Genomic DNA, 27,705 nt, shown 5'->3' with positions numbered 1-27,705 from the left:
ATCAATAAGAAACATGGATCCGGGATAGTGTTTCCTCCCCTTCGACACACCCCTCTCTGTCTGGTTATGTGAGTTTGGTGTGGCCTTTTGGAGGCCTGATTGACAATGCTGCTGTAGCTCATAACCCCTGTGACCCTGAACTAAACCTTTTGAATTATGATGGCTTGTTAGGGCTTTGAATGGACCACAGCAGGTTCTGGTTTTCATTTGGACCTCATTACCTATAGCTGTGGGCTACGATTGTCATTTGTATACTTCTGTTTCTGTGTGTGTGTGTGTGTGTTAGCTGCAGGAGACTTGTGAAACCCACAGTGCTGAGGTCGTGTTACTTGCACACAAAACACTCAATGATCTTGACCATCTGGTCATCACAGTAGTGCTGCTTCTCCTTTTTCCCCCCGATGAAAGGCTGACTCGCATCTTTGGGGAAATGCGGTGGGTTTACTACGCCACAGAGGCGCATACAAATCTCTTTGTCCAAGAGCCCAGGCAAATATTGCTCTCACCTATGGACAGTGTCTGTCTTTCAAGGAGGACGAGCTTAATAGGCTGTAAAGACATGTCTGAGAATCCCTAAAGGACATCCCTCCGACTTCCATGGCCAGATGTCCTTTTCAGGACTTTGCTGGTGTCCCGCTGTCACTTGAATGAGGCTTCTGCGAGCACAAAGGGATATGTTGGCTAAGCACCACGTGCTGATACCACAGTGGACGGGCTCTCTGGGATGATGTAAGACCTCATGCAAATGCTACCACATCTTGTGCTCATAAGCCGAGAGAGGCCTGAAGTCAATCAGCTGAACAAACGAAACACTAAACGCACAGGCCACTTTGTGTGGGGTGTTTTCCCTCCCATGTTTTCTCACTTTGTTTGTTTGTTTGTTTGCTCATGTGGATTTGTTTTTCTACTTTTTATTTAAAGGGAGAACAGGCCATGGTGGCAAATACAGACACACAGAGACAGACTGCACACAATTATGATATCCTAAACACAAAAATAAAGAAAAGCAACCAATGGAAAATGGACAGAAAGCAGGTTGGAGGTGGTGGCCCACCTTTAAAATGCAAAAACTCATCCCAGCTGTTGAATCGACTGACCTAACCTCATGTACAATCACCAGTTTGTTTCATTTATTTTCCTGCAGGTTGATCGTCTTGCAGGGACTCGTATAATGAGGCCTTTTCAATCCAAACTCCACTCCATCCACCAAGCTAAACCTTTTACCAAAAACTGAAGCTTCGTGTTGTTTAAAACCACGTTGTCTTTGGGTAATCTGAGACAAGTCTTGCCATGGAGACTGTGAAGTAATTCAATTCAAACCCAGGCTTTCATTCCACATTGGCTTCAATCCTATTGGGTATGCTTATTCACTTCTTTACAATGCCTGGGGATTTGTGACCCGCAGCAGCTACAAGTGTCGTCTCATCCCCAACTTTGGCTGTTTTTATTGCGTTAACTGGTGATTTTGTTGAATTATTACCGATTAACCTGTTTTTTTTTTAAAATAGCCAATTTATTATTTGGTCTATAAAATGTGGAAAAATTGGAAAAATCTGACCAGAAGTCCAGAAGAAAGAGATATTCAACTTTATATGATCTGAAACTGAACAAAAAGCAAATCCTTACATTTTAGTTTGATACCTGAGCATTAAGTCACCAGAATCCTTGTGGATGGGTTTCGCATGTGTGTGTGTGAATCCTCATGTGGAGGACGTGTCAGCACTTTTTACGTCTTTAAACTCTGCACGCCACAACGTGTGATTTTGTTTACTTTGCAGACACAGAGGCAACCACCTGCTGTGAAATGCTCACACATATATGAAGCTGTTGACCTGCACACACACACACGCACGCACACACACACACGCACACACACACACACACACACTGGGATGTTGTGATTGGGAGAGCTGGTGTCAGCTGGGAATATGAGTCAGGTAGTATGACTTCATTGCTTTTTACGGGTATTAGGTCATCTCTCTCCCCCACCCCCTCCACCACCACCACCACCACCACCCATCTCTCTAATCACATTGATGCTGCACAGCAAGTGACACGCCTAGTGATGAGTAAGACTCACCTCACCCCACTTGCTTCCCGTACGGCGGTGATCTCACACACGTCACACGGAGCTTTGAACTCGAGAGTCCGGCTTCACTTTCTTCTTGGCGTTGGTTTTACTGTCATTTGATTCAGATATTGCTTTTGCTGTGCACGGTGAAACATCTAATCTGCAAAAGGATTAGGTCACGCGACCAGCGCCACGCTGTGAGGTTACTGGTCGGGTCGGGTTTGAGTGAAGAAAAGGTTGTCACTGAATTATGACGGCTTGTTAGAGTTAAAACCCTCTCAAACCTGACGGCACATGATGCAGCTCAAGTGTGCTTTAAGATTTTTTTATATGACAAGCACAAAATGTAGATAAACTGCACTGCTATTTAATATCATTGCAGTACTCAAGTTTAATTCAAAAGTATTTGTACTTTACTGAGTATTTTCATCGTGGCTGGAGATAAATGTTGTGCATTTTACTCCACAAGATTTTGCATGCGAAATATACAGTTGGCTTATATGTAATGTGTTTTATGTTTTAGATTAAACAAAGTGCACGAAGTTGGTGAAATTATGTCCTGTTCAACCAACAAGATGTGTGCACATTAATGCATTTATATTTGTAACAAGTGGTCCTTTGAAGTACTTCATATTTACTTTAAGTACATTTTTCTGCTACTGTTTTGTACTTTTTTATATTGTGGTATTTCTGCTTTCACTCAGGCAGAGGTTTTGAATACTTCTTTCACCGCTGCTTAGTACTTAAACTCCACTACATTTGGGAAATTGTGTGGTTTATTCTCCACTATAATTAACTAATGGCAATATTTAATGGTAACCTTGCAGAATATTTTTTTTATACTTAAAAATATGCAATATTTTAATAAACTTTTTAATGTTTTGTAATGAAGCCAAGAGTTTACACATTGTGGACATTAAATTTATAAAACTCGCAAGAAACGCTGCACTACAGGACATCTTGCAGTGTCATGTATGTTTGCACACAGCAGTACTGATGGAGTCACTGGGTGATGGAGTAAATTATCCTGGCAAAGCAAAGAAACTTTAATTTTATTGATCTTTATATATATATATATATAAATACGCTCCGTTCATCCTGCGTTGGAGGGTGAGCCTGCGGCGTTTTCTGCATGATGACTTTCTTGCTAACTGCCAGTATTATTTCAAAGAGATATTAATCTAGACTTAGTCTAATTTTGACCAAGTATAATGTGACAAATGATCAAACAACTTCTGCCCCCAACAAGATTGATTATTTCCTTTAGAAATCTCATGTCAATATGAAAAAAACATGATAATAATAATAATAATGATAATAAAAAGGGAAAAGCCCAGAAAAACATTTACTTTTCAGCACGCTGCCTCCAGCATTCATCGTGTCCTCGATAACCCCTTTGAATACACTCAACTGAAGTGAACCAAACTGAGCTAAATGAATAAAGTCAACTCCAGCAGCTACAACATTAACATGCCGGTAAGTCTGACATATGAAAACGTAACAGTCAGAAAGGGTCAGTTAGCACACGTGTACTTTTACTTTGGATGCTGATAGTACTTTTAGTTTTTAATGTGGCACTTCTGTAGACTTAGACTTAGACTTAGACTTTCTTTATTTGTCATTTGGATTTTCATCACAAACGAAATTTCGGTACAATGGCTCAAGCACAGCAGGAATTACCGACAATATATATAAAAACTGTGATATTTAAAGATTTGATTGCACGTTTGCTGTTTGGACCCATTTTTGTGCCCTGAAAGCTCCAACACTGGTGTTGTTTTGTGGGTTTGGTTGTGCCAACGGGACATTTTGAAGTGTGCAGTTTTATACTAATGCGTCAAAAACTGTACATCTATGTTAGCCGGATTATGCAGAGTTACAGATGACAGACTAATTCTGCCCGGAAGGCACAGTTTTAGTTCCACAGCGGGCCACAAACACAACAACATTCTCAGGTCTTATTTTCTCAGAGATCATGATGTCGCCAAGTGACCCACAGTCCTGTTCTATCATTTAGGAACATTATGAATGTAAACAAACCATTTACAGCTCGGTAACATAGGTCATGTAAAATTCATGTTCAGCTGTTACATAATGATAAGCATCCCCACCATGAGCTCTGTAAAATATCTCCAGCAGCACCCCTCAGTTGTTTTTAATTTGAGCTTTTTGTTTGTGTTCAGAATGAGTTTGGGATCACGGGGAATTAAACCGACTGCACTATTCAACTGGGCCATCTGTACGGCTTGATAGTGGCGGTCCTGCTGGTGTAGTTGCCTTGAGGAATGGTTGTATGGCTCTTCCTGGCTGCCAGTTTAATTAAATTATCAATTCATGTGAAACCCGGTTCAGGTCAGTGTATCAATCATTGCCAAAGTGGGGTCCACGAAGGAGGGGGGGCCCTGAGGGCTCTGCGTAGTGGGGGTGGGGTCCCCGAGTGAAATGAACACCACTGTTGTTGTGCTCAGAGGATTCATTCAAAGTGAGTTGGTGACTGTTGTGATGGCAGGTATCTGAATTGTGACGTGAACTCAGGATCTGTGACCCATCAGTGTAGATTTCTGTAGCACCCAGGTTACTTCAAGCCTCCTCCGACGTGTGTACATATTTTTATTTTGTTTTCTCCAAACTTCACCTGCCTTCACTTCAAATGCTCCCCAGCTAAAAATCATTTCAACATACGACCGAGCGAGGCGTCAATGATGGCCGCCAGGTGGCGCATGTAGGCTGCATTGTAATTAGCGGAGATTGGCAGCCTAATCAACTGTGTTGATTTGCAGGTGGCTGTCGGCTGCTGGCCGGGCTCGCAGGAGTTCTGCTTCATCGATTTGCCCTGAGAAAACCCCGGCCCAGTGGATAATATCATGATTAACTGGACTGTGGACATTTTTGAAAGGTCAACTGTGACCGTGGAAAGAAGGGACACGTGTTAAACGACTGCGGAAAAGCTTCATTCCTTCCCAGAGAGAGAGAGACGGTAAGACGTCCGTACATGTCGCAGTAGGATCATCTTTGTGCTGGTATGCGTTGTGTTTTGGTTCGGTGCTTTTGTGTGGCAGATGAACTCTGTGACCCGTGCTGAGAAATGTCGCCCACAAGTTTTCATTCCGCGTGTTGACCGGTGGATGGCGCTTAGTGTCTTCCCAGTGCTTTGTGGATGACTTGACAGGCAGCAGGGGCCGACAGGGGGCGCCAGAGGGGCTCAGTGTGCCGGGAGCTGCAGCGTCATTCATCAAGAGAGCAAGGATGGAGTCTCTGGAGCCAGTCTGTCAGTGTCTCACAGACTCTGGTGGAGCATTATGAGTCAAACACTGTCCTTATGGTGCAGTTTTGAGGTGTTTCCATCTCCACGTACTTTATACATGTATACATATATATATACTTACAGTAACAAAACAAACTATCAGGATAAATTATGACGTATTATTGCAGGTTAAGACTAAGACAGCACATGTGCACAAATGGCTGCATCAGTATTTAGCTGGCTGTGATCTATCAATCAAACTTGAAACTTTATTTGTACAGCACCTTACGAACAGGCTGGCACGACTGAGAGTGACTCACAGATGGCTGTCAAGCTGATAATGAGACAGTAATCAGCACACTAGAGATTAAAATGAGGGAAATGTAACAAAAAAGAACCCAAACAGTAGAATAAAAACACGTGGTATACCAGTACTTCATTTATATGTTCAAATGTTTTGGAAATCTTAATCTGAAACGCAACTCAAACGAATGTAGTGCAGTAAAAAGCACGTATTCATACTGTGAACTGTAGTGGAGCAGAAGATTCTAAAGTCAAATCAAAATGTTAAAGTTAGGTGAAAATACTTCGACTTGTTCTTAAGTGTAAGATTTCCAAACCCTCCGTCACTGAGGATTATTCTCTCTGGGCTGTCCCATCCACAGTTTCCTCAGTATCCCTGCGGGACGTTTACTTCCTCATATTACTGATTGAAGTAATGAGTCACTCCTCTGATCCTTCCTCCATTGTGGTTTATGTCTGTCTAGACCCACCCAAGAGAAGAAAAGCGTCTCTCTGCAGTGATAACGCACAGAAAAAATAATTATTCCACGTTTCCTGCACATCATGAACAATTCTAAAATTAATTTACAAAAGACCGAGGGCTGCTGTGATGATGATGGCGACGACGATTAGAATAGTTTGCATGGTAACCAAAACAAAAAGCATTGCAGTACATGTTGGAATCAGTCAGAACCTTCAAACTAATATTGTTGCTTGATTGTGAAATGTGTTTGTAGTTGATCTCCTTATCTGCTCCCAAGGCAGTTCAGACTCGTTTCAAAACTGCAGCTGCTGCTGAGGTGCAGATTCAAGGCCGACATGGCCGACGTGTTTCTGAGTGACTCTGCTGCTGGTTTTGTCAAATGGACGATCGATGCTTCTGTGAGTTTTCAAACTGTCCCGATTGGTCGTTGTTGCTCTGTCACGTCTTGTGGAAAAATTGATCAAGACGTGACACAAATGGAGAGAAGGCGATGAGGGATGAAAAAGAGGAGCTTTTGTATGTCCAGCATTGCACGTGCGAGCTGTTTATTGCAGCTTCCTTTGCTGTTAAGAGCTGCTTCCCACAGCAGACCGGCTGAAATTCTTCTTTGTCATTCATACAATTCTTGTATGTCATTTGTCAAATCCTAGTGGAGAAATAAAACCTTCAGATTGCACAATGGACGACGCCCTGTTTGTGCTGCCTGGTTGGAAAGCCATGAGGGCAGGGAGAGAGAAAAGAGGGAAGCAGGGATTGGAAAAAAAACTGACTGGCAACACATTGTTCAGTTCTTGTCTTGTGGGGTTAGTTGCATCACTGTCTGCCATGCCTGTTCCTGTCTCGATGAATGCATTTGGGATTCAGACCTCAGCTGTGTGTCAGACAGACTTGAATGGTTTGTAGTTGGTTTTCTTTTTTTTTCGTTTGCCACGCGTCATCAGTTAAAGCAGCACCTCAAAACAAACAAACAAAATAAATAAATAAAAGGTCTGCAGTTATTAACTCGCGGTGGGGGATGTGTTTGAAAAGCTTCCTCTGGTTGTCACAGGTCAGACAGTCGTTTCACAGGCGAACATCCCGGCTGATAAGAGCAGAGATCCAAATGCATGACTGTGAAAATTACTGGAAAAATGAATCGGCTGGCTGTGTGACAATTTATCAAAAGCTTGTTTTTAACCTAATTGAATCAACTGCCAAAGTATTTGAATATTAGTTTCTTTTGCTGTGAATATTTTCTGCTTTTGTCAGTTTTAACGTCATTGTAACTGAATATCTTTGGGTTGTGGACTGTTGGCTGGACGAAGCAAGCAATTTCGAATTTGAATGCGTCACGTTGGGCTGTGGGAAATCGTGTTGAAAATCCTGTTTTGTTGTTGGGTTTTTTTTTGGTAATTTTCTGACAGCAAAATAATGAAGATGATCATGACTTGCAGCCCTTGACGACTGTTTTCTTCTCTCTTATTTTGCTTTTATGGAGTGTGAACAAAGTTTTTATGTTGCTGTGGTTGTGCATCGCCTGCAGAAGACGTGATGTGAGTTTAATTGTTGCTTGTGCACGCAGACGACGCAAGAAAATGGGAAGAAGAGTTGTGGAGTTGTGGAAAAGCTCGTTGAAAATGCTTGTTTGAGCTGCTTGCCAGGCGTTCTTGTCTTACCGTGACTCCCATGGAAACACGAGGACTGAAAGAAAAAACGAAGTGGCGAGACAAAGAAAAAGAGAGGGAGAGAGAGGGAGGTGGAGAGGAGGTGGAGGCTGAACAAGTGAGCTGTTTGCAAAAGCAAAGTGTGACTCAGAGGCTGACGGCTCCTTTCCACTGGAAGGCCACACTGAAGCCAGGATACTCCCTTAGCCACCGAGCCTGCCCCATGCCCAAAAACAGAGATGCTGCATGCCCCTTATTTAACCACACACACACACACACTTGCACTCTCATGAATGGACTAACATTGATTTCCATGGTGAGGAGATACATACACACACACACACACACACACAGAAAACGTCTTTTTCCCCTGCATCAGAACTTGATTGGACCTGTGATTCCATTAACTCCACCCCGAGGAAATAAATAGAGCAGAATCAGCCTGGTTCTGAGTGTCAGACCTTTAGACTTTGAAGATGTCTTGTGGGATTTATCCCGTCTGTCACTGGGAATACAATGCAAAAGAGTTGTGGACTTTTTCCTCCTTGGACTCTCTGGATGAGTTTACTGACATCTTGTTTTTCTGCCACGGATAACAGCAGGACCCCAGTAGGAGGTGATGAATAACCTCTGTGTGCTTTGTTTTTGTTTGACCGTGGTGATTTTGCGTGTGCCGAGGTCATCTCTGTCGAAGCAGAGAGGCTTTTCTTTTCTTTTCTTTCTTCTGTTGTCTTATGAAACTCAAACAGACATTCCTTCCTCCGTGTGTTCTGCTGTCACAGCGGTCTTTTGCGACCAGAGAAGTGTGTTAGGAATGTATTGTTGGATAGCAGCAGCAGCAGCAGCAGTGAGTGAGATCGGCACATTCGCACACTTTCACCCACCTGGGAGCTGCTCGGTATCATCGGTGTCACCGCGTCTTATTGACAGACCACTTGCACCAGCCGCTGAGGTCAGCCCGTCTGCGAGAGCTCTGTCTGGGTGAAATGAGAAAGGAGAAGATAGGGCCAGTGCAGGGGAGATAAAGCCCAGCAGCTGCTCAGTGTGTGTGTCCACATTGACACACACACAGTCTTTCTAGTCTGACTCCTCCTCACCGCCCCACCCTCCCCTCTCTCTGGTGCTCCCGCCTCCTCTTTTTTTTCCCCCTCTCTAAAGCAGAAGGTACATGTGCAGCAGAGAAGAAGAGAGCAGTTCAGGGCACGAGCCAACGGCGCACACACCCACCACTACAGAACGAGACTGCATTATTCAACGGATCCTCTTCTCTACACTCGTCTGGGGTACGGCACACACACACACACACACACACACACACACACTCTCACAGACTAGCAGGTTAACTTCCAGAAAGGTCTCGTACTCTCACTTTTTAGTCCCTTCAGCAGGCTGCAGCCACAAGCTTCTCAAACAGCCGAGGTAAGACTCAGAGAGCTTCCTCACACTTTGCTCCTGAATGTTAGTGTCGGTTGCACTGACGGGTGGTGTGGCCGTGCTGTGCTGCTTGTTTCATTTGATCACTCAGAGCTGTTTATCAAATTTTTTTTGGTTATGCCAAGGAGTTGTGCGGAGCAACTTTTTTGTAACTTTTTAAAAGTTGTAGCTCGTTTTGCTGCCGGCTGGTGTCGAGGAGTGGGACCTCGGGCAGCACCTGTTAAAACTCGGCACATTTTGGGAGCTTAAATGGATGCTTCATTTATTCAACGTTAGTCAAGAGAGTGCTTGTACGAGTGTATGGGTCTGCCCTTGTGGGCGTGTGCAAGCATCATGCGTGCACGTCATTGCGTGCACTTTTGGTAAAGGAGTTGGATGGCAAAGTTTGGTGCATCCGCCCACTGCTAACCGAACTGAAGTGGGCAATCCCGCCATTCAGTGGGACGGGGCTGTTGGGTTGTGAGGAGCAGTAGTTCTTCAGTCACGCCTCTTTGGCCTCATCTCAGTTGATAATGACAATGCTGATGTGTTTTTTAGTATTGTTGGAGGCCTCATCCATAATTGCAATATGGAGCTCGCTGATATGCAGAGAAATTGTCCTCCTGCCAGTTTTACCCTCTTGGACACGTAGCCGCTTGAAGATTTCAAAAAGTTTCAGTTTTTCTCTCCTGCATTTTCAAACGTAGCCGAAAATGTAAAATTAAAGTGACAGCTCGGTGACAGAAACGCAGTAACGCAGTTCTTCTAATTATTCATTTCACAATCAGCAGCAATGTGGGTTCCTGCCCTTATCGAGGCATCCTGCAGTTTTTGTTTAAACTATGAGTCAGTGCTCTGATATTGTGATTGGTGCTTGTGCAAGCTGGTGTGGGCTAGATGATCGCTGCACAACTCGATGAGTAGTAAACTGGTGTAAGCACTTACTTAAGAGATTTTTTTGTGGTTTGCTACCATTTCACCAAAACGTTCTGTGGAGAGCAGAGGAGGAGGGACGTGTTTTTATTTATTTTGAGTAATTAATTTAAAATTAATTAAAAAAAAAAAAATTGCCTTGTGTGTGAGCCGAAGGTGGGGGTTGCCGTTCGTGGGAAATATGTTTACTCAGAAGTGAATTGAAGTGTCTTGACTACTGTTAGAACAGTTTAATGGAAACAGAGGGGAGAACAGCAAGGCGTATGTTATGAGTGTGTTACACTTTGTGGTGAAAATGCCAGTGTGAATAAGGGACATTATCAGGAGCACTAAAAGCAGGAAAAGGGGCAGGAAAACTGTAGCGCCTTCTGTCATGAAATAATAGGGGGGTTTCTGTCCAAAAAAACCTAAAAACAAGAACCAAGAAAAACAAAAATCGCATTCCTGTGAAAGAGCTCTGCCCCTGCACATTACCTTCACACATTCATACAATTCAAATACAGTGGAGGATAGTTATTAAATGAAGTGTTATGGATGTGCTTACTGACTGTGGAAAAAGGATTTTGGGATACATTATCATGCAGAACTGTGAGCAGACCCAGCACTGAAGGCAGGCTGCCCAGACGAGGATCAGGCTTATGCAAGACTGGAACATTTCATTTCCATTAAAGTTTAACGTGTGATTCAGCCAGTGATTTGGTGCACTGCGTGTCTAAGGCAGGCAGCCCAGACGCTGTGGTTTTCATTAACTCTTCTTTACTCGCCCTCCTCCCCCACAGCCAGTGACTCACCCCCTCCACACCTCTTCCTGAGCCATTATTACCATGGAAACCCCGAGCCAGAAACGCATCAGCCGCGGTGCCGCCGCCGTCTCCCCGGCCCGCATCACCAGGCTCCAGGAGAAGGAGGACCTCTGCAACCTCAATGACCGGCTGGCTGTGTACATCGACAAGGTGCGCTCGCTGGAGGCGGAGAATGCCGGGCTTCGACTGCGCATCACCGAGTCCGAGTCCTCCGTCAGCCGCGATTTGTCGGGCATGAAGGCGGCCTACGAGGCGGAGCTGGCCGACGCCCGCAAGACCCTGGACCAGGTGGCCAAGGAGCGAGCGCGCCTGCAGCTGGAGCTGAGCAAGATCAGGGAGGAGCACAAGGAGCTCAAAGCCAGGTAGGAGGAGCATGTCGGGGGTGGAGCTTGATGCAGAGTGACGTTGTTACAGTAGTGATGTCACATAGAGGGTGCGGCTACACATTCAGTTCACGCTGTCGTTGTATAGCATATGATTATATATTATAAACATCCACTACATAGAACTTGTAGTTAGTACTTAATGTTTCTGTGAACGCTTCTCTTAGCGGCCTGTTTGATGCGTCAGAATTAAACAGACTTTGAGCAGAACAACCGCGAGTCTCAGTGTTGCAGTATTGATGACATAACATTTATTTGTCTGGTTCCTCTGTAGGGGAATTCCCTTCCTTTTTTGGCAAGTTATCCCACAGCAACTTTTGCCAACTCCTGTGGCTTTGATGCACGAAAATTATATGCTAGGCCAGTAATGTCTATGATCTGTTAAGCCACAAATGTAAGATAAGAATACTGCATGTGAAATGCTTCGTGCTGACGCGGTTAAGGCATCACTGTATGTCCGTGTACTTGCCGTGTACTTTGTACGTAGGTTTGTTTTTGCTTTTGTGTTCCTTTTTAAAACTGACTGTAAAATGTTAATGTGTTTCCAAAACATCTACTGGCAGCAGTTAAGGCGGCGCTGCAGTCAAAACAACTGAACATGTGGATGTGAATGCTGTAATTTTGCCTTTTGTGCTGCGATGCCTCCAGCTCGTACCTGCTGTTGTTGAGTGCAGCTGAGGTGGTGCAACACCCTAATTTTCTAGCAGGAATGTGGAGCGGAGCCGTCCCTGACAGTAACACTGCAGATGACATTCCTGATGTGTGTGTGACTCGTCAGTCAGCAAGTACAGTTATGTCACTTTTATCCCCGGGGAATGTTTGAAATGACACGCCTCCAGAACGAACGGGCTCCACCTTTAACAAACAGTCTGCTCTGTTGACTGCCACCATATCTATACGAAACAAACAAACAAACAAAAGTCACTGTGAAGTAACACGTGTGTTGAAAGTGATGCTTTGTTATATCCAGTAAAGTCACATAAAAGTCACTTAGACATTGAGACAGCCTTGCACTGAAGGTGTGGTGTGTGTGTGTGTGTGTGTGTGTGTGTGTGTGTGTGTGTGAGAGAGAGAGAGAGAGAGAGAGAGAGAGGGTGGAAGGCAACACACAGACTTCTCGTATTGCGATTTGTAAATTAACAGCAGGTGAAGGCATTGATTGTATTATTCCTACAATGTTTTTTAAGACGCGGACTGAGTGCGTGAATACGAGTCTCACCTGCAGGTTTTTTGTTGACAGAGATTTCCTCAGCTGAGCTTTCAGCTACGTGGGTGAACGTCTGCAGCACAGTCTGTTGAGGAATGTGTCAACATCTCGCCAAAGTGCAGCTTGGACTGAAAAGGATCTGAGAAAACGAAGCTACTGATTATATAAAACATGTGTACATCCCCAGTTTAGTCACTCGCCAGACTACATGTGCTCCTCTTGTTCTGTGCTCCGGTTGTTGCATCGTTACACGTTCGACGTGCCTTTTTTAAAAACTGAATTTCAACAAGGTTTATATTTTGAGTGCTGATGCAGCATCGACAGGAACGCAAACGGCAGGCAGGGCTTTCCACCCGTTAGCGCCGTTGGGTTCTTCTCACTGAGTTGACATCATTAATCGAAGGCGATCTGTGAAGCGTGTTCGTGTGACTGTTCACAAAACTCAGTGGGTCAGTGCGGCATGTGCGAAACATGAATAAAACTGTAAAAATCGTGCAGGGAAGGTGCAATTAATGTGCCTCATTCGTACTCTGTGCTCATCAGTCTGTGGTTTGTAAATAATTTGCTCGTACTGGAGGTGGACGAGGATGTTCACTATGTTGTGGGCACCAGATAAAAAGCCGCATGTAATTTGTAAGCGTCGACAGAGGAGCGCTATTGAATTTTGTGTTCACCTCCGCGACAACGCATTGTGTGTCTTCTAATTCCGCAGCCACTTGGCAGGAAAAGTAGCAACGGTTCCTGCAGCTGTATTGTTTTCCCACGAAGGCGGATCCCTTTTGACACCCGGGTGGTACAAAAGAGTCACTCAGTCCAGCTCAGTCCGGCTGTATCTGCTGAGGTTCAGCCAGCATGTTTGGTGTTTGGTTGCCATGGTCCCCTGAGAGTCTTGTTTCGGCCGTGTGACGGGTTGGTGACTCAGAGGTTTTTCATGGCTTCTGTAATGGGCTGACTGGACGAAGGGAATCAGGTTTATTAATACACACTGACTGGTTGCTTTGACCTGCCGCCGAGCTGAAGTTCGGGTGGCGACAGCAGCAGACGGAGGCACAGGAAACGCTGGACAGCCGTGCCGCACAGCGTGTTGACTTTTCATTAATGTCCTTGCTTGTTCCCCTCAAGTTGGACAGAACGCACGGCAGCAGGTGGAGCCGTCACCGCGTTTCAGTTGAGTGTACACACCTGTTCGGCCCAAAGGCATGACACTGCGTCTTTTGACACACACAACTTTGTATGCCTAACTACCACAACCAACACATGCACTCACCCCACCCCCACCTTCTGCCCCCAAGCCCCAAAACCTCAAGCTGTTGGGGCCAGAGAGGCCGGCCGTTTTCCCCGACAGCACTGTTTGACTTGTAAATAATTCAAAACTGCAGACAAAAGCAGGTGTGGGTGGAATGTGGTGCTGTGAACTGAAGTCTAAACCTAAAGCTTGGAGACAGGTGTGCAAGGAGAAAAAAAAACAGGTCAGGAAATGCTAGATATGAGCCCTTGAGCTACTGCAGGAGCTTCAGAGCTGCTTCACAGGTTCGTCGAGGCCTTCAGTTTAGTCATCTCTTCTTGAATACTGAAATAGTGCGTCTGTGTGGCGTCTCGTGTCCAGCCTAACCCCCAGCTGTACCGCTGGCTGTGGATTATGAGCCTGCATGGGAGAACATCAGTGGCAGAGACTTGACTCCTCCCTTAACGCTCCACCCAGGCAGACCAGTGGAGGGTTTTAATTCACCATGAGACTTCGCATCAGCAGTTCACTTTATCTGCATTATTTTATACATTTTGATTAATCAGATTAATCATTTGACTTCTGTAGCAATAAAACATTCATTCGAATATGTCAACTCTGGCTTTTATTGGCCATTTTCTCTTATTTAACAGATCTCGCGATAATAATATAATAATACTAACAATAATAGAGAGGTGAGCTGATAATGAAAACATTTGTTATTTGGAGGACCGGTTAATTGTACTTGAGGTGTTATACGCCCGTTTATAACTCTAAAACAATAATCTTTGAACTCCTTTTTATCAAAGTTTGTCTGTTAAGGATGAGACAGATAAGGATGAAAAGTAAACAGCCAGGCCCTTTTCCAGAGCGGGGATTTGCCCCACCTGTCGGGCACAGCGTGGCTCAGGGTGTGGCGGCAGGTAGACGAAGCTCTCACACGTTTTCTCGCAGTGTGCTCAAAGACGAATTAAATAAAAGTGCAGACACAACGTGGCCGAACATGTCCTGCAGGGTGAAATTAAAGGATGAGACAATAGTGCCGAACTCTGCATGTTCTCATCCTGCGCTCATGGACTCATGAAGGAATACTGATGCCAACTTCTGGCAGTCGCAGCTATCAGAGAGCACAGCAGGAAGTGCACTTATCATAGAGCACACTCACATTTCCTTGGAATCGGATGGAATATTATGTATAGCCCGCATAAAATATGACTCATTTTACCAGTGAAATCATTTATTTGTTTACATCTCTTGTAATCACCCACGGTTCTCTTTGATTCAGTTCGTTTTCCAATGGACTGCTTTTCCTCAGACAGCCCTTTTTTAGATGTAAATCTGTATTTTGACCTTTGCTTGGTACTATTTGGGGACTGTATTTGCCCTCTGCCACAGGTCACATGATTTTGTCATGTCAGGGCTGCACAGTAGGCAGTTTGTGGTACAAAGAAAAGCAAACAGTCACACTAAGCAACACACACAACGTGATAAACAAAAGGCTTTTGTTATTTAGCCAAGCAGTATCCTGTGAGGGAAAAGGGGGAAGAGGTTGCAGAGGTGGACGTCATAAGAAGTGGTCAAACATTAGTCACAGACGCTTGAGTAAAGTTTCTATTTCTATATTTATCTCGAGGGAAACTTTAGATGCGTAACACGTGTAAGTTTGGCTAACACGTTGTACATTTGTGCTATTATCGGGCCTTGTTACAGACAGCAGGAGGACTCGTTCAAGCTGCTTGTGTAAAGGTTGTTGAGACAATTTTTGTCTTCCAAAAGTCCTTTCCTAAAATGGACAAGAGCGATTCTACAAAGCACTTCTGATCAGGCGGTTAAGCCTTCAGATTCCTTTGCTGTGAAGCTCTCTTTCAGCAGTCGGGTGGCAACAGTGCATCGCTGTGCCGTTTTTGCTTTTCTTACTGGGAGTGACTGGGAAAATACTTCTGCATTCTCAGACTAACTCTGCCAAGGGAATGTCACTGTACTCAATAAGAAATCAGTTTGACGCCTACAACGACAGACTGAAGTGAAGAAAAATATTTTAGGATTCAAACAACAGTCCAGGACTCAAAGAGATTCAGTTCGCTATCACAAGACAAAATTTAGAAGCCTGAACCAGACAATATTTGGCATAAAATCTTATCTATCAAAACAGTTTGAGCTGATAAAATGTGAGGAGGTTATAGCTTCAGAATAAAATTTAAGACTAAACTATGGGTTATTATTCTGTACACATATTCCTTTCACATCTATAAGGCTGATTATGCAATCAAAAGATAAAATGAATGAGTGAGATGTGCTGTCATCAGGTTAGTGCAATCAAAGGGATCAAAGGTCAATCAAACTTCCCAGGTTCTTTTAATCTTGCTAAATCAATGGTTTTGAAATAGTTTCAGAAGCTGAAAGTCTGACCACTTAATTCCTAATTGACTGCTTCAGTAATCAGTACAACACGGCGCCAGCGGAAAACATCTGGCTGCGTTTGTCTCTCAGCTGCAGTGATCGTTGCATCAGTAGGACGACCCCCCCCCCACACACACACACCAGACATTTTGTCCTGTGCTATCGGGAAAAGCGCAGGTAGCGCGAACTGAATTAACAGTGGCATGTGAGCCAGCATGTACAATACGAGGAGCCTGGAGCCTCTTTCATCAGTTCACTTAACTACACGTGTTTTTACTGTAGTGACGTCAGTCAAAGTGTGCGCCGTGAAAAATGTCGTGACTAAAGTGGAGCAAAATTTGCCTGAAATAAACTCAACGATTAGCTCTCCGGTACAGTAGCGTTTGATGGATTCAGTTCACGAACCTGAGCTACCTGAGGCCGCAAAGCAGGCAGCAAACCACAACCACGACAGGCGGCAGATTTCATCGCGCTGCTGTGCATCTTTTCTCATGCCGTTTGATCACAGTCTCCTCTGTTCTTCTGGCTGCCTCGGGGGGGAAACCCTCTGTTCCCCTACGATGAGCTCAGCTTGTATTATGTGACAGCAGACAATTGTCTGCCACATCGAGTCATGCCGGGGCAGATAAGAGCTCAGAGAAGAGCTCTTATCCGGCAGTGATGCAAATTATGTGGCTCTCTCCCCGAGCGTCATTCGAGACATTCTTCTATATTGAATAACTTACTCAAAAGTACAAGAAATGATGTTTGTGAATATATTTATACCTGAATTTTCTCAGAAAGATAGCATTTTATTATATTATATTATTATTATTATTATGTTATTTTTTCTGTGCGTTGTCTGCATCAGTAGCTGTAATTCTGCTGCGGTTCATCCACAAATACTGGAAGCTCGAAAGTAACATGAAAACTAAAGGAGTATTTCTAATATATTTTTCCACAAGGTCACAAACAAGAAGGCTAAAAAAAAAGTGCTATATGAGCAGTTTATGGCTGCTATGATTATTTTCTTCTGCAATTAATACACACGTTACATGTTTTATCTTGAGAAGCAGGAGTGTTTGGCATTTTTCCTTTTAAAAACTACTCGTCACGTGATGAAACTTTCTGTCGATGAACCGGCCATCTGAGCTCTACAGCAGCTTCTTTTGTTTTGTTTTTTTTGCATAACACTTATCCTCTGGTACAGTTAATTTACAGTATTTCAGTATTCTTTTCTGTTCACAGCAGCATTAGGTTTTGCAACCATCTCTTTCTTGAGCAGGTCCCTTATAGATAATAGTGGTTGGTGCTATAAGGCCCAGTGAGAGTATTCCTGGCTGGTCTGGTGACTCTTTGTTCCTTTAGCCCCTCACAGGATGCCTTGCAGTGGAAAACAGATGTGGTGGGCCTGTAAATGTGCTGGTTGGTTGATGGATGGATCCGTCTCTGATGGGTTTGCGGGTGTGCGAGTAATGAGAGAGCTGGTCTTGGACTTTAGGGGACCAGAACTTGATGCAGAGTGAAGGCTTTGGCAGGCTGCTGTACTGAGTGTGTGTGTGTGTGTGTGTGTGTTAGAGTTGAGTTTATAGAATTAGAGTTTCCATAGAGCCTTTGGAGCCAGCCAAGCCCTTGATGACTCACTCGCACATGGACTGGGTAAATCACTCTAAGATGGTGGGTCTCCACAGAGTCTCTCCCCTTTGTCCCTCTCTCTCTTTCTTTCCATCTCTCTCTCTCTCTCTCTCTCTCTCACTCTTTCTGCCTGAGGACTGTGCTGTTAGGAGGGGGAAAAGGTGGGTGCACTGTAACCTCAGTCGTTCCCGTCTCTTCTGGTTGGTTATGCAACGATTGTTCCCTCTCCAGATCTGTAAAACCTCAGTCACTCTGAAATGAATCTGAGCTGAGCTCGATGTTTGGAGCAGTTCTACTGTATAATCTAAACAGGGCAGCGAGTTTATAAAGGAGCTCTTTCAGCTTGTGTGTGTCAGTGTCTCAGATGTCCTGCATTAACTAGGACTGAAGAGGGCCAAGTTTTTGCATACTGATGTGTCTCTTCCTCGCTCGCAGCACTGGTGTCTTTTGTTGTCCTTGTGCAAATGCATTTTTCATGCACAACTGAAAACCCTTGTTCCTTTTTTAAAAACAGTTTTCTCACACACACTCGCACACTCTTCTGGCTCAGCAAGTACTGGAAAATGTTTTGCATGGTTTTTTTGGGGTTTTTTTTTTGCCAGATGGGTGGGGTTTGCCACAGAGAACAGTACACACAGTGCCAGAGTTTAGACAATCACAGGAAAGTCAAAGCAGCTTCACTTTCAGCATTTTTACTGCTCACCTGATAGTTACGCTACAACACATTTCTCTTGCATGCTCACCCGTGAGCTCTCTGTGCCTTCGCGTGAGACCGTCCAATCGTCAGACTCGTCCCACAGCCACAACTTGGTTATGCTCCAAGCATCAAATCCCTTTTTTCTCAAAGGCAAGGACAAGCTAAAGAACGCGGACCAAAACTCATCACAGTCTCATAAACTCCACATGGGTTTGGTTTGGTTTTCAGTTTTCTACCCATGGAGTTTTCACTGTGACTCGGTGCAGCTGCAAAGCGTCCTGTGCCTCAGTGGACGGGAGGCTGCAGCACAATCTGCTGTCACTACGTGGAGCATAAGTGAGGGTGGTGAACCATTAAACTGCAAATTGAGACACTTTTCCAGTCGCAATGATGTTTGAATTTCTGACTAAACAAGTACAAGTAATGATTGCAACGAGATATTTTTATATACTTGTGTATGCTTGTGTAGTGATAACAAAAATGTAGATGCACTGCTGTTGAACCTATTATGGGACTCATTTGTGTGTGGAACCTGTGGAAGTGACTCCTTTATAACATCTTTATCTTTGCTGATAAACTTATTCAGCAGCAGTAAGAAGTAGCTTACAAAGTAACACAGATATTACCAGGCAACCGGTGCCTGACTCACCCTCTGATGAATCATTAGCTAATCATGCAGGGAGGAAACAAGCACTCGTTCATGTGCCTTTTGGTGTCTGCGGTCACACACACACCCTCTCACTTTTCTCACACACCTTTCTCTTTCTACGCTTTCTCTTCTTCATCAAATGCAGATTTCTTCACGCATGAATGGGACAAAGAAAGTACATGCGACTCTTTTCAGTGTGCAGAGTTTGTTTTGGTGTACGGCTGAAACAAAAGCACGAGTTTGAAGTGGGAGCTCTGCCTCCGTCTCCGTCTCCTCCTGTGCTCGTCTCGTCGGCAGTCAGGCTCTCTGAAACCTATCGGACACGGTCGGCTTTTTGCTCTGCTTTAAAGCTGAACACTGGGAGCTCTGTTCCCATCTGCCACATGTGGATGAGTACGGGTGGCCCCTGGCAAAAGGCCGCATTGTTGTAGTTTTCTGCTGATTTATCACACGCACACGCATAAACAACACAATCCCTGGTTTTGTGTTCTTCTCCCCCCAGAGAGACACAGGAAACAGTCATGTGGCAGGCTGTGCTGTTCAGTTTGCGACGACTTGAACGGCAGGCCTCAGTGGCTTTTGCTTTGTCGCTTTGCAGTTTGCGCTTGAGATCCGTTGAGGTTCCTCGCATCTCTTCAAAATATTCATTTTGTCTGAAGTTAGTGCAGCAGTGCAGGCCGGAGGGTGCAGTCCTCTAATGCGTCGTTTATCTGTAGGTTACAGTAGGTCGTGTTTATTAAGAAGCTCACTGACTGAAAATGAGTCAGCAATTCCTGATAGTAAATTCTAGTAAAAATTCATTTATGAAGGAAAAAAATACCACCCACATTCACTCATTCTGTTTTGCTGCTTTCCTGCTTTATTGTGCTCTAAAAATTTTATGTTCAAAAAGTCTGAATTAGTCAAAGAAATGCTGAACTGAATCCACATATTTTTCCTGTTATAAATAACTGTAATTCCTCTATTTACATATGAGTGTTCTACTAGAGAAGGAAAATAGTCCCTGTTGTCCACTTCTCAGACTGTATTTGGGCCATTGCTTGTTTAACAAAGAAATACTTTTTTGGGTATTGCATGATTGTGTGAACATAAATTTTAAAGACTTCACTTTGGGCTCTGGGAAAATGTGATGGGAATAAGTAACTGATAAATAAATAAAAATAATTCCAGCATCAAATGATAGTGAAAACAATTATTATTTGCAGCCTGCACCAAGTAAGTTTTTAGTTTGTTATATATCTACGTTGTAATGGCCCTTTAGTGGCCCAGTATTTTGTATTGTAGTCCAGCACGTTTTCCTGGTTCCAGTTCTATTCCTGGGTCCATGTGTTTGTTTAGTTAAATCCCGTCGTTCAACAAGCTTTTCCTCTTTGTCACCTTTTCCCTCCGGTGTTCTCCACACAGAGCAGCTCTGTGATAAACTAAATGCAGTGTGGATGGAAAGAGGAAAGGTCGGCCATAACTGGAGAGGGGAACATTTTAGACAATCTATAGGGAATTTGGGGAGAACCCCTTTTTTCCTCTCCTCGCTGTTTGAGGAGTGAGTCATCGGGGAAACTCCACCCACGTGTTTGCCAGGCGGTGTGTGTGTGTGTGTGTGTGTTTGTACAGTAACATGCCATAACAATCAATGAACGCTTGCACTCCATGTCAGATGATTTATTTGAGTGCAGCTACAGCAAATGAACGAGGTGACCAATTGTTTGTAACTATGGCAGCCGCTTACAGAGGGTCACCGGTTTGAGCACACCAACAGGAAAAACCTTATGGGTGAAGTGAATGAGACGCACCACCCCAGTCCCACCCCACCATGTTCCTCCACAGCTTCAGCAGATGTGCCCATGTGCAGAGCTCTGAGCCCCCTGCTGCTGTAGTGGGCAGCTCGCAGGTAGGAAAGTCCCTCACGGCCGCTTTGCTGCTACATGTAATTGGCATAAAAGAGAATTATGTTCGTCAGCTTTCCCAAAAAGATAAAAATAAAATGTCTATGTTCTCGTGGTGATTAGCCGTGCAGGTAACATTGAAATATATTAATATTTCAATGAGATTAAGGTTTCTGGCGCTTACAATGTAGGTGAGATGAATTTCTCAGTGTCGAAAGTGTTTTTAAAAAAATCAACAGGGATTTCTCCAGAAATACTGATTTTTAACTTTGTATAAACTTGAGAACATTTTCTAATTGTGGCTTTGATAGCACAGCGTTGAGGTCTGTGAAGTGTCCCGAGTTATAAGAAGAGAAAGTTAAATTAAATTTCAAATTAAACAAATTAACCATCCCCCTTGATACAATTATCTCAAAGCCCAGACAAAACAGAAGTCGAATACTATCTGTACGGGTAGATAGTACGACAGAGTTAATGAAGGAAATTTGTTTTATTGTAACTCGCGATCAGAAACAATCAGATCACAGTAGTTTGGGATTTTCCTGCAGAGTGGGAAAAACGTGAGGCAAACGTCAGACACCTGAAGCTGTATAATCTCAAGTGTTTTGTGACTGTGAGAAATGTTGTGCACACAGATTTAACTTCTGCAAGTCCTGCTGTAGTTGTTTAAGAAATCTGGAGTACTGCAAAAAAAATAGTGCTTCTGCTAAACTGTGAAAATTGTACACAGAGATATAAGACACTTTTACTTTTTTTGTGAGTTTGAACGCTCTGAAAATTGCTAAATGAATGCCTTAAATTGAGGTTTTGTTTTGGTTCCCTGCCCCGATTAACTGCTTGAAATCAGTGTTGCAGGGCTCTCATAAAGCTTTTCTTGACTACGTGGCTGCAGTAAAATTGGCAGCCATATCGTGTAGAAATTATAGGTTACTGTGCGCAAAAAAAACAAAAACGCACCCTCCTCTTCGTCTTGAGATATTTTGAAAATCTGCACAGAGAAGTCTACATGTTTTTTTTTTATTATTATTATTCCATTGCGTCCACAGCGTGGTAGAAGCAGGCCTGACGACGAGGCCTTGGTTGCCACGGCAACGGCATAGCAAAACAGGAGGGGAGGGGAGAGGGGGGGAGGCGAGACGAGAGGCTTTTTTTTTCTCTCTTTCACTCCGCGAGGCGGGGTTCGTTTCTCGTTACTGTGGTGGACAAAGATAGCTGTGAGTCATCCTTGAGGCTGGGAGCCGAGCCAACACATTCCTTCTCCTCAGATTTTTCGTCTCTGTTTCGTCCCCCTCTTTCTCTTTTTCTTTTAGTCTCTTTCTTTTTCGCATTTCCATTTCACACAGCCCCCACCACCACCCCCACTGGCCTCTCCTCCCCTCGTCTCCCCCGTCTCACACTGTCTCCATCCAATAGCTCCCATTTTGTCTCTGCCTCAAAATGTGTCATTTACTCTATTGTAAAAAATGCCTTTTAAAAAAAGGAAAAGCGTCCATAATGCAGCTGAAGAGGGTGGAATGATGTGTAACCCTTTATTGTTTTTCAGTAATGTTTTTGTTTTCCTAAGTCCATACATTCACACGTGGGAGGAAAGAATGGATTACAAATAAGACAAGTGGTCTGCTCCCAAAAAATAAGAATAAAGCTTGTTGAAATTGCACTTCTTTGTGTGTTTTTAATTTGCTATTTCAGTCCGGGATATAAAACATGCGGCGCTGCCCTTTTGGCGCAAAAGGTCTTTCTTCTGTTTGCAAGCTTAGACACAACTCTGCTGCCTTGTTTTACTTGCAGCAGATTTTCCCCTCACCTTGATGAAAGAGGCTGATATCTTTTCCTAATTTCCCAGTTGTAATCTGAGATTTCTGTGCTTATCTGTTGGCTCTTGTTCAGTCTCATACTGACTGTGTCTCGGCGTGTAAATATTAATGGTGTGATTCCTAATAACTGCAGAGTGACTCCTCATGTGTTGTGAGTGCAGACCGCGACGCTTCAGGTTTTTGATGGAACAGAACGTAAACATGGAGTCAGAAGATATTTATGCTGAGGCTCTCTAATTACGCAGTTCGTGTCGCATTGTATAAACAGGTAGTCCCAAGCAAACGCCTGCACAGAGAACTCACACACACCCTGCCATGCAAATAGTATATGAGAACACACATGTGCAGGGACTTGCATGCATGTGTGTGTTCTGCATATGGCTGAAAAATACACACACACACGTAATACACAGCTGCACTTGCTTGCATTTTGGTACACAGCTTCTGCAGCCAACACTCCCACACACAGTGCAGAACAGACTCAAACACGCACAACAAATACACCCACGTATTCATGTGTGCTTAAGAGAAACACACACACACACACTGACAAGGTTTTCCAAAATCCTTTCGTTGTCTTCAGACGCCACATGCTGGGTTTTTTTTTTATTTATTTAAGCCAACGTCCAGGAACGTCATCCTTGAGATGACAGAAGCAAAGGGATCATGTTAGACGAGTCCATCATACGACTCTGTGTTACATATGTTGAGCTCGAGTCCTGTTATTTTAGCCAGTGATCATTGTTGTGATGATTCATTATTATTTAATCTGCTGGTTTCTGGTTGTTTTCAGTCCTGCACATTCAAAGCATTTGAAATATCTCAGTTTTAATTTAGTGCCAACAGCTTTATCCATTTAAATACACACTAAACGTGTATCCCTGTAGGTGTGAAGGCTAAAATGTCCATTTGATTACTTTTAATTTGCTCAATCTGTTAATAGAAAGTGCTATAACGGCTCAGTGTTGTTGGGGACAAAAATGCTCAGAAATTCTTTTTTTTGCCCATTCATGCTTTTGTGAGGTCACACACTGATGTTGGACCAAAAGGCCTGACTCACAATCTCCGTTCCAGTTCATCCCAAAGGTGTTGGATGGGGTATAGTGAACTTTGGGATTTGATCTTCATCTGCAAAACTAGTGACATCAGGCTCTGCTGTACTTTGTATGCTTATCAGCAAATGTAGCACGCTAACCCACTAAACTGAACTAACCTGGCAAACCTGACACTTTCCAAACATCTGCAGCGTTTAGCATTTAGCAGAGAGGACCACTGTGTCTCAGTGTGACCTCACTGCGTCGCTAACATGGCTCTCAGTCTCCTCTTTGTTTTTTTTTAATTTTTTTATTGAAGTGTAATTGGTGCGTCTCCCAGGGGCCCCTGTGATTTCATCAAATTGACACACTCCACGTCGTTCTGCTGTAAGAAATTCTCTCTTCTCTTGCCATCATATTTGTGCATGGAGATGCTATAAATAGTGAAACAGCATGTCACTGTACCAAACCCACTTCTGTCCATTAATTCACTGCTGGAGCTGATCCGCTGGGACCATTAGCACTAATGAACGTCGTAGCAGCTCCCAAGCATTCGTCTGCTCACAGAATCAGACAGCAAAGTGTTTCTCTGAACGAAGTGTTAACGTCGAGACAAAGAGCTGTGCAGTTTCAAATGATGTTTATGTCAAGTTGTAAACAGATGTGAGGTGTGTGTGTGTGTGTGTGTGTACGCATCAGTAATGCATTCACACTTTACAGGTCATTTAAATGAAAACACATCACTCTTTGTCTCCCTCTCATTACAGACCTGTTTTGGCCGATTGGGGTTTATTATTGAAGTCCGTCATATGTTAATGAGCAGCATTGTGGTGGATTTAAAATGTTTCCACAATAACAACGGCTGCACCCGTGGAAAATGAGTTACGAGCTCAACCTGAAGTGCTTAAATGCTATTATCTTTTTATACTCACAACAACAGCAACAAAAGAAAGTCATAAAACATTTTCCAGCAGTAACCGTGTCTCATTTTACCCAAGTTACTAATCTGTCTGTTGTGTAGGCATCTTGACGCCTATTGGTGGCTAACATGATCTTATCTGTGTTGCTGTAGACTCTGATCTTTGTAGTTTGAAGAATTCAGGGGATGTTTGTAGGTGTTAACACTCTGTGTGTGTGTGTGTGTGTGTTCTTGACATATTTATGCTTTCCTCTAAGTATTTACAACCAATAATCTCAAGTACTCGTACATCTGGGTCGTAAAGAGTCACATTCTTGTCTCTTTACAAGTATGGTGACAAAAAAAACCCAAATCTTTCCCGATCCTGTCAGAAGTGTTCCAGCCTGTTGGGTTTGTGTGTGTTGCTGTTATTTAGCCTGTAACAGAAACGCTGTGGACATAACAACAGAAACACCTATCAGTACGACGTCACACACCTCAGCAGCAACAACCTGCAGCCTCTCTTTGCGGTCACAATCAACACCATCGTGAAGGTAGAAGCATTGTGCTAAGCTGCGTTCATTTTAGCTGGTGTCCCTCATCAACTGGAAACTGAGTGTGTGTTTCAGCTGAAGCATGCGCACATTATTCACTCAAATGCAGTCACTCAGAGCTTCGCAGCCAGCTGTTACCTGAGACTGTGCCGGCTTGTGTTTTAACAGCTACAGGAGTGGAGAAACATGAGTTGGTGCGTTGCTGCAACAAAAGGAATGTATGAACATCTGGTCCCAACAGCTGGTCACTTAAATTCTGTTAATGGTTCTGGAGAAGGTCAGTGTTGACTTGTACTCTTAGTTGTTAGTTGAGTAGGTACACTTAGCAAAGCCTGATGTAGTGCAGTACGATGAGGGTAAACCAAATATTAGAAACACCTCTCAGTGAAACGCAGTACATTACAGTATTGGAGTACATCAGAAAGTACCTCTAAAACAGCAGAAAGGCACATCTGAAAGGTTATAATCTTCGTGAAGGTAGGATTTGTTGTCTTCAGCTCGGTGGACCTGATGAACTGGACGCTGACTGTATGTGATCCATTGTAGCGTTTAGAGAACACGTCTGACCAAATGTGTGTGTGTGTGTGTGTGTGTGTGTGTGTGTGTGTGTGTGTGTCTGCGGATACACAAACGGCACAATGGGAAAGACTTTGAGCTGCTACTGTACTGGTGTAGGGAGTGTGTTCCATGGGCAGCCATGATACTTATTTGATTTGGACCCACTCAAACACTGGGCTGTGCCTCCTCTTTTTCTTTTTTCTCTGAACAGTGAGCAGTCTGGGGGGCGGGGGGCTTTTATATAATCACACATTCATGTTCTCTCAGCTTGGTTGTACATCTGTAAAACATCATGGATGTGTTTTCTCTGGATTCAGTTTTTGTGGATATAAAAGGCTCACTCATATTTTGTCCCTGAAGCAGGCAGCCATCGCGCAGTCCTGCATTTCCACCAGTTTATCTGCTCTTTGTCTCGACCCTTTTCAGCAAGCAGAATTGCATTTTCAGGCTCTTCCAAACGCTTATTAGTGCTTATTGAGTGCAGTAATAAATACTGATTGTTGTGTCATAAACCAATAAATTACACTTTTGAGGTAACAGCTTGCGAATGAACTTGATCTTTGTTGTAAATCGTTATTCGGCTGTAGAGTAACTTTATCTCTATGTGAGTGTGTGTGTTTGTGTCGGAGTTGAAGTGAATCTGTAGCTCGTTCTGCCTGCTCATCTTAACGCCCGGCTGTCAGTAACCAGAGGATATTCTGAGGTCTGTGTGAGCGACCTGGAAGCCTTCTCCCCCAGCAGATGGCCATTATTAGTGACAATGAAGACTGGCCCACAGGGCCAAATAGAATAACAGGGAGCCCATTTCCTTCTTCACTGTGCATGAACCACCTATGCTGCTAACAGCCTCCCTCTCTCCCCCCTCCTCTCTCTCTTCATCTTTGCTGGGAATGTATTATTTTTCCATGGCTGTATCCAACTGTTTTTTTTCCCCTCCAGGACTCTAAATTGGTTCCTGTTGAGATGTTAGAGGAAGAGGCGGTGCACAAGCACATGCGCAACAAACGTGAATTCTCTTAATTCAACACAGCTTCCCTGGAGATGGAGTTTACTGGGCTCTTATTCACTACAGAAGGCTAATAACGGCACATTGATGTGCTGGCCGCAGTTCAAGTTCACATCAGTGAACAACTGCGGCACTGAACAGTGGCAGACTGTGTCATCCACAGCTTCTGTCACTACGGCACAGTTATGCACAGCTTATCAAGTTTCACTTTGAGCAGAAATAAAGGGACATGTTCTCGGAGCTCAAAGCAAATCCTGACCCAAAGTTGCACATAAATTGGGTGAAGAAGACCAACCATGTCGTGTACAACCTGTGCTGGAAAATGTGCATTAATCACATGTAAAACGGTGTGTAGCACAAGGCAGGGTAACTTTATTTGCCTTTAGCACCTTTTAAACACTGGCAGTTCAAAGTGCTTTACATAAGCCACAAAAACACTGAAAATGAACCGTAGGCCTTATGCCACTGAGCAGCATTTTTCAGTATAGCAGTCGGCACTTTGGTGTGAATTTTTTAAAGCAACGTGGGATGAATTGCACAGCTACAAAGCGACCAAATCGTCTGCACAAACTGCAGTCAAAAGAGGGCAAAAAAAGGTCCTGAAAAACAAACCAAGTGCATTTCCAGAGAAGCAGGGAGGCCACAGCTGGAACTCGCCAACAGAGGGGTGATAACACATACGGCATCGAAGCAATCTCACATCCACCTCTTCTGTGTCTCATGTCTTTACAGGAACACTAAGAAGGAGTCTGACCTGGAGGCGGCTCTGGCTCGGCTCAGGGACCTGGAGGCCCTGCTGAACTCCAAAGACGCTTCCCTCTCCACTGCCCTGGGCGAGAAGCGAGGCCTGGAGGCTGAGGTGAAGGACCTCAAGGCCCAGCTGGCCAAGGTAGAAATGCTTTTATCGATG

At 44.0% G+C, this 27,705-nt stretch overlaps 1 protein-coding gene across 3 annotated transcripts in view; it reads left to right on the top strand.

The window, feature by feature from the left end:
* The first annotated feature begins 4,537 nt into the window (after window positions 1-4,537).
* lmna (lamin A) overlaps window positions 4,538-27,705 on the top strand; it is a 31,493-nt gene continuing 8,325 nt past the window's right edge. The window contains exons 1-5 of one of the 3 annotated variants that reach the window (XM_046400908.1): window positions 4,538-4,553; window positions 4,852-5,048; window positions 8,886-9,007; window positions 10,850-11,235; window positions 27,528-27,684. In XM_046400908.1, coding sequence (XP_046256864.1) covers window positions 10,895-11,235; window positions 27,528-27,684 — 498 coding nt within the window. In that variant the 5' untranslated portion in view covers window positions 4,538-4,553; window positions 4,852-5,048; window positions 8,886-9,007; window positions 10,850-10,894. Of the gene's footprint in view, window positions 4,554-4,774; window positions 5,049-8,882; window positions 9,008-10,849; window positions 11,236-27,527; window positions 27,685-27,705 lie in introns of those variants that run through there. The other 2 variants (XM_046400909.1, XM_046400910.1) reach the window with 2 other exon arrangements.

This window comes from Scatophagus argus, chromosome 9 (assembly GCF_020382885.2).
Source record: "Scatophagus argus isolate fScaArg1 chromosome 9, fScaArg1.pri, whole genome shotgun sequence".
Lineage (NCBI taxonomy): Eukaryota > Metazoa > Chordata > Actinopteri > Scatophagidae > Scatophagus > Scatophagus argus.
The sequence above is the reverse complement of the archived record's forward strand: the minus strand, read 5'-3'. Positions and strand labels throughout refer to the sequence as shown.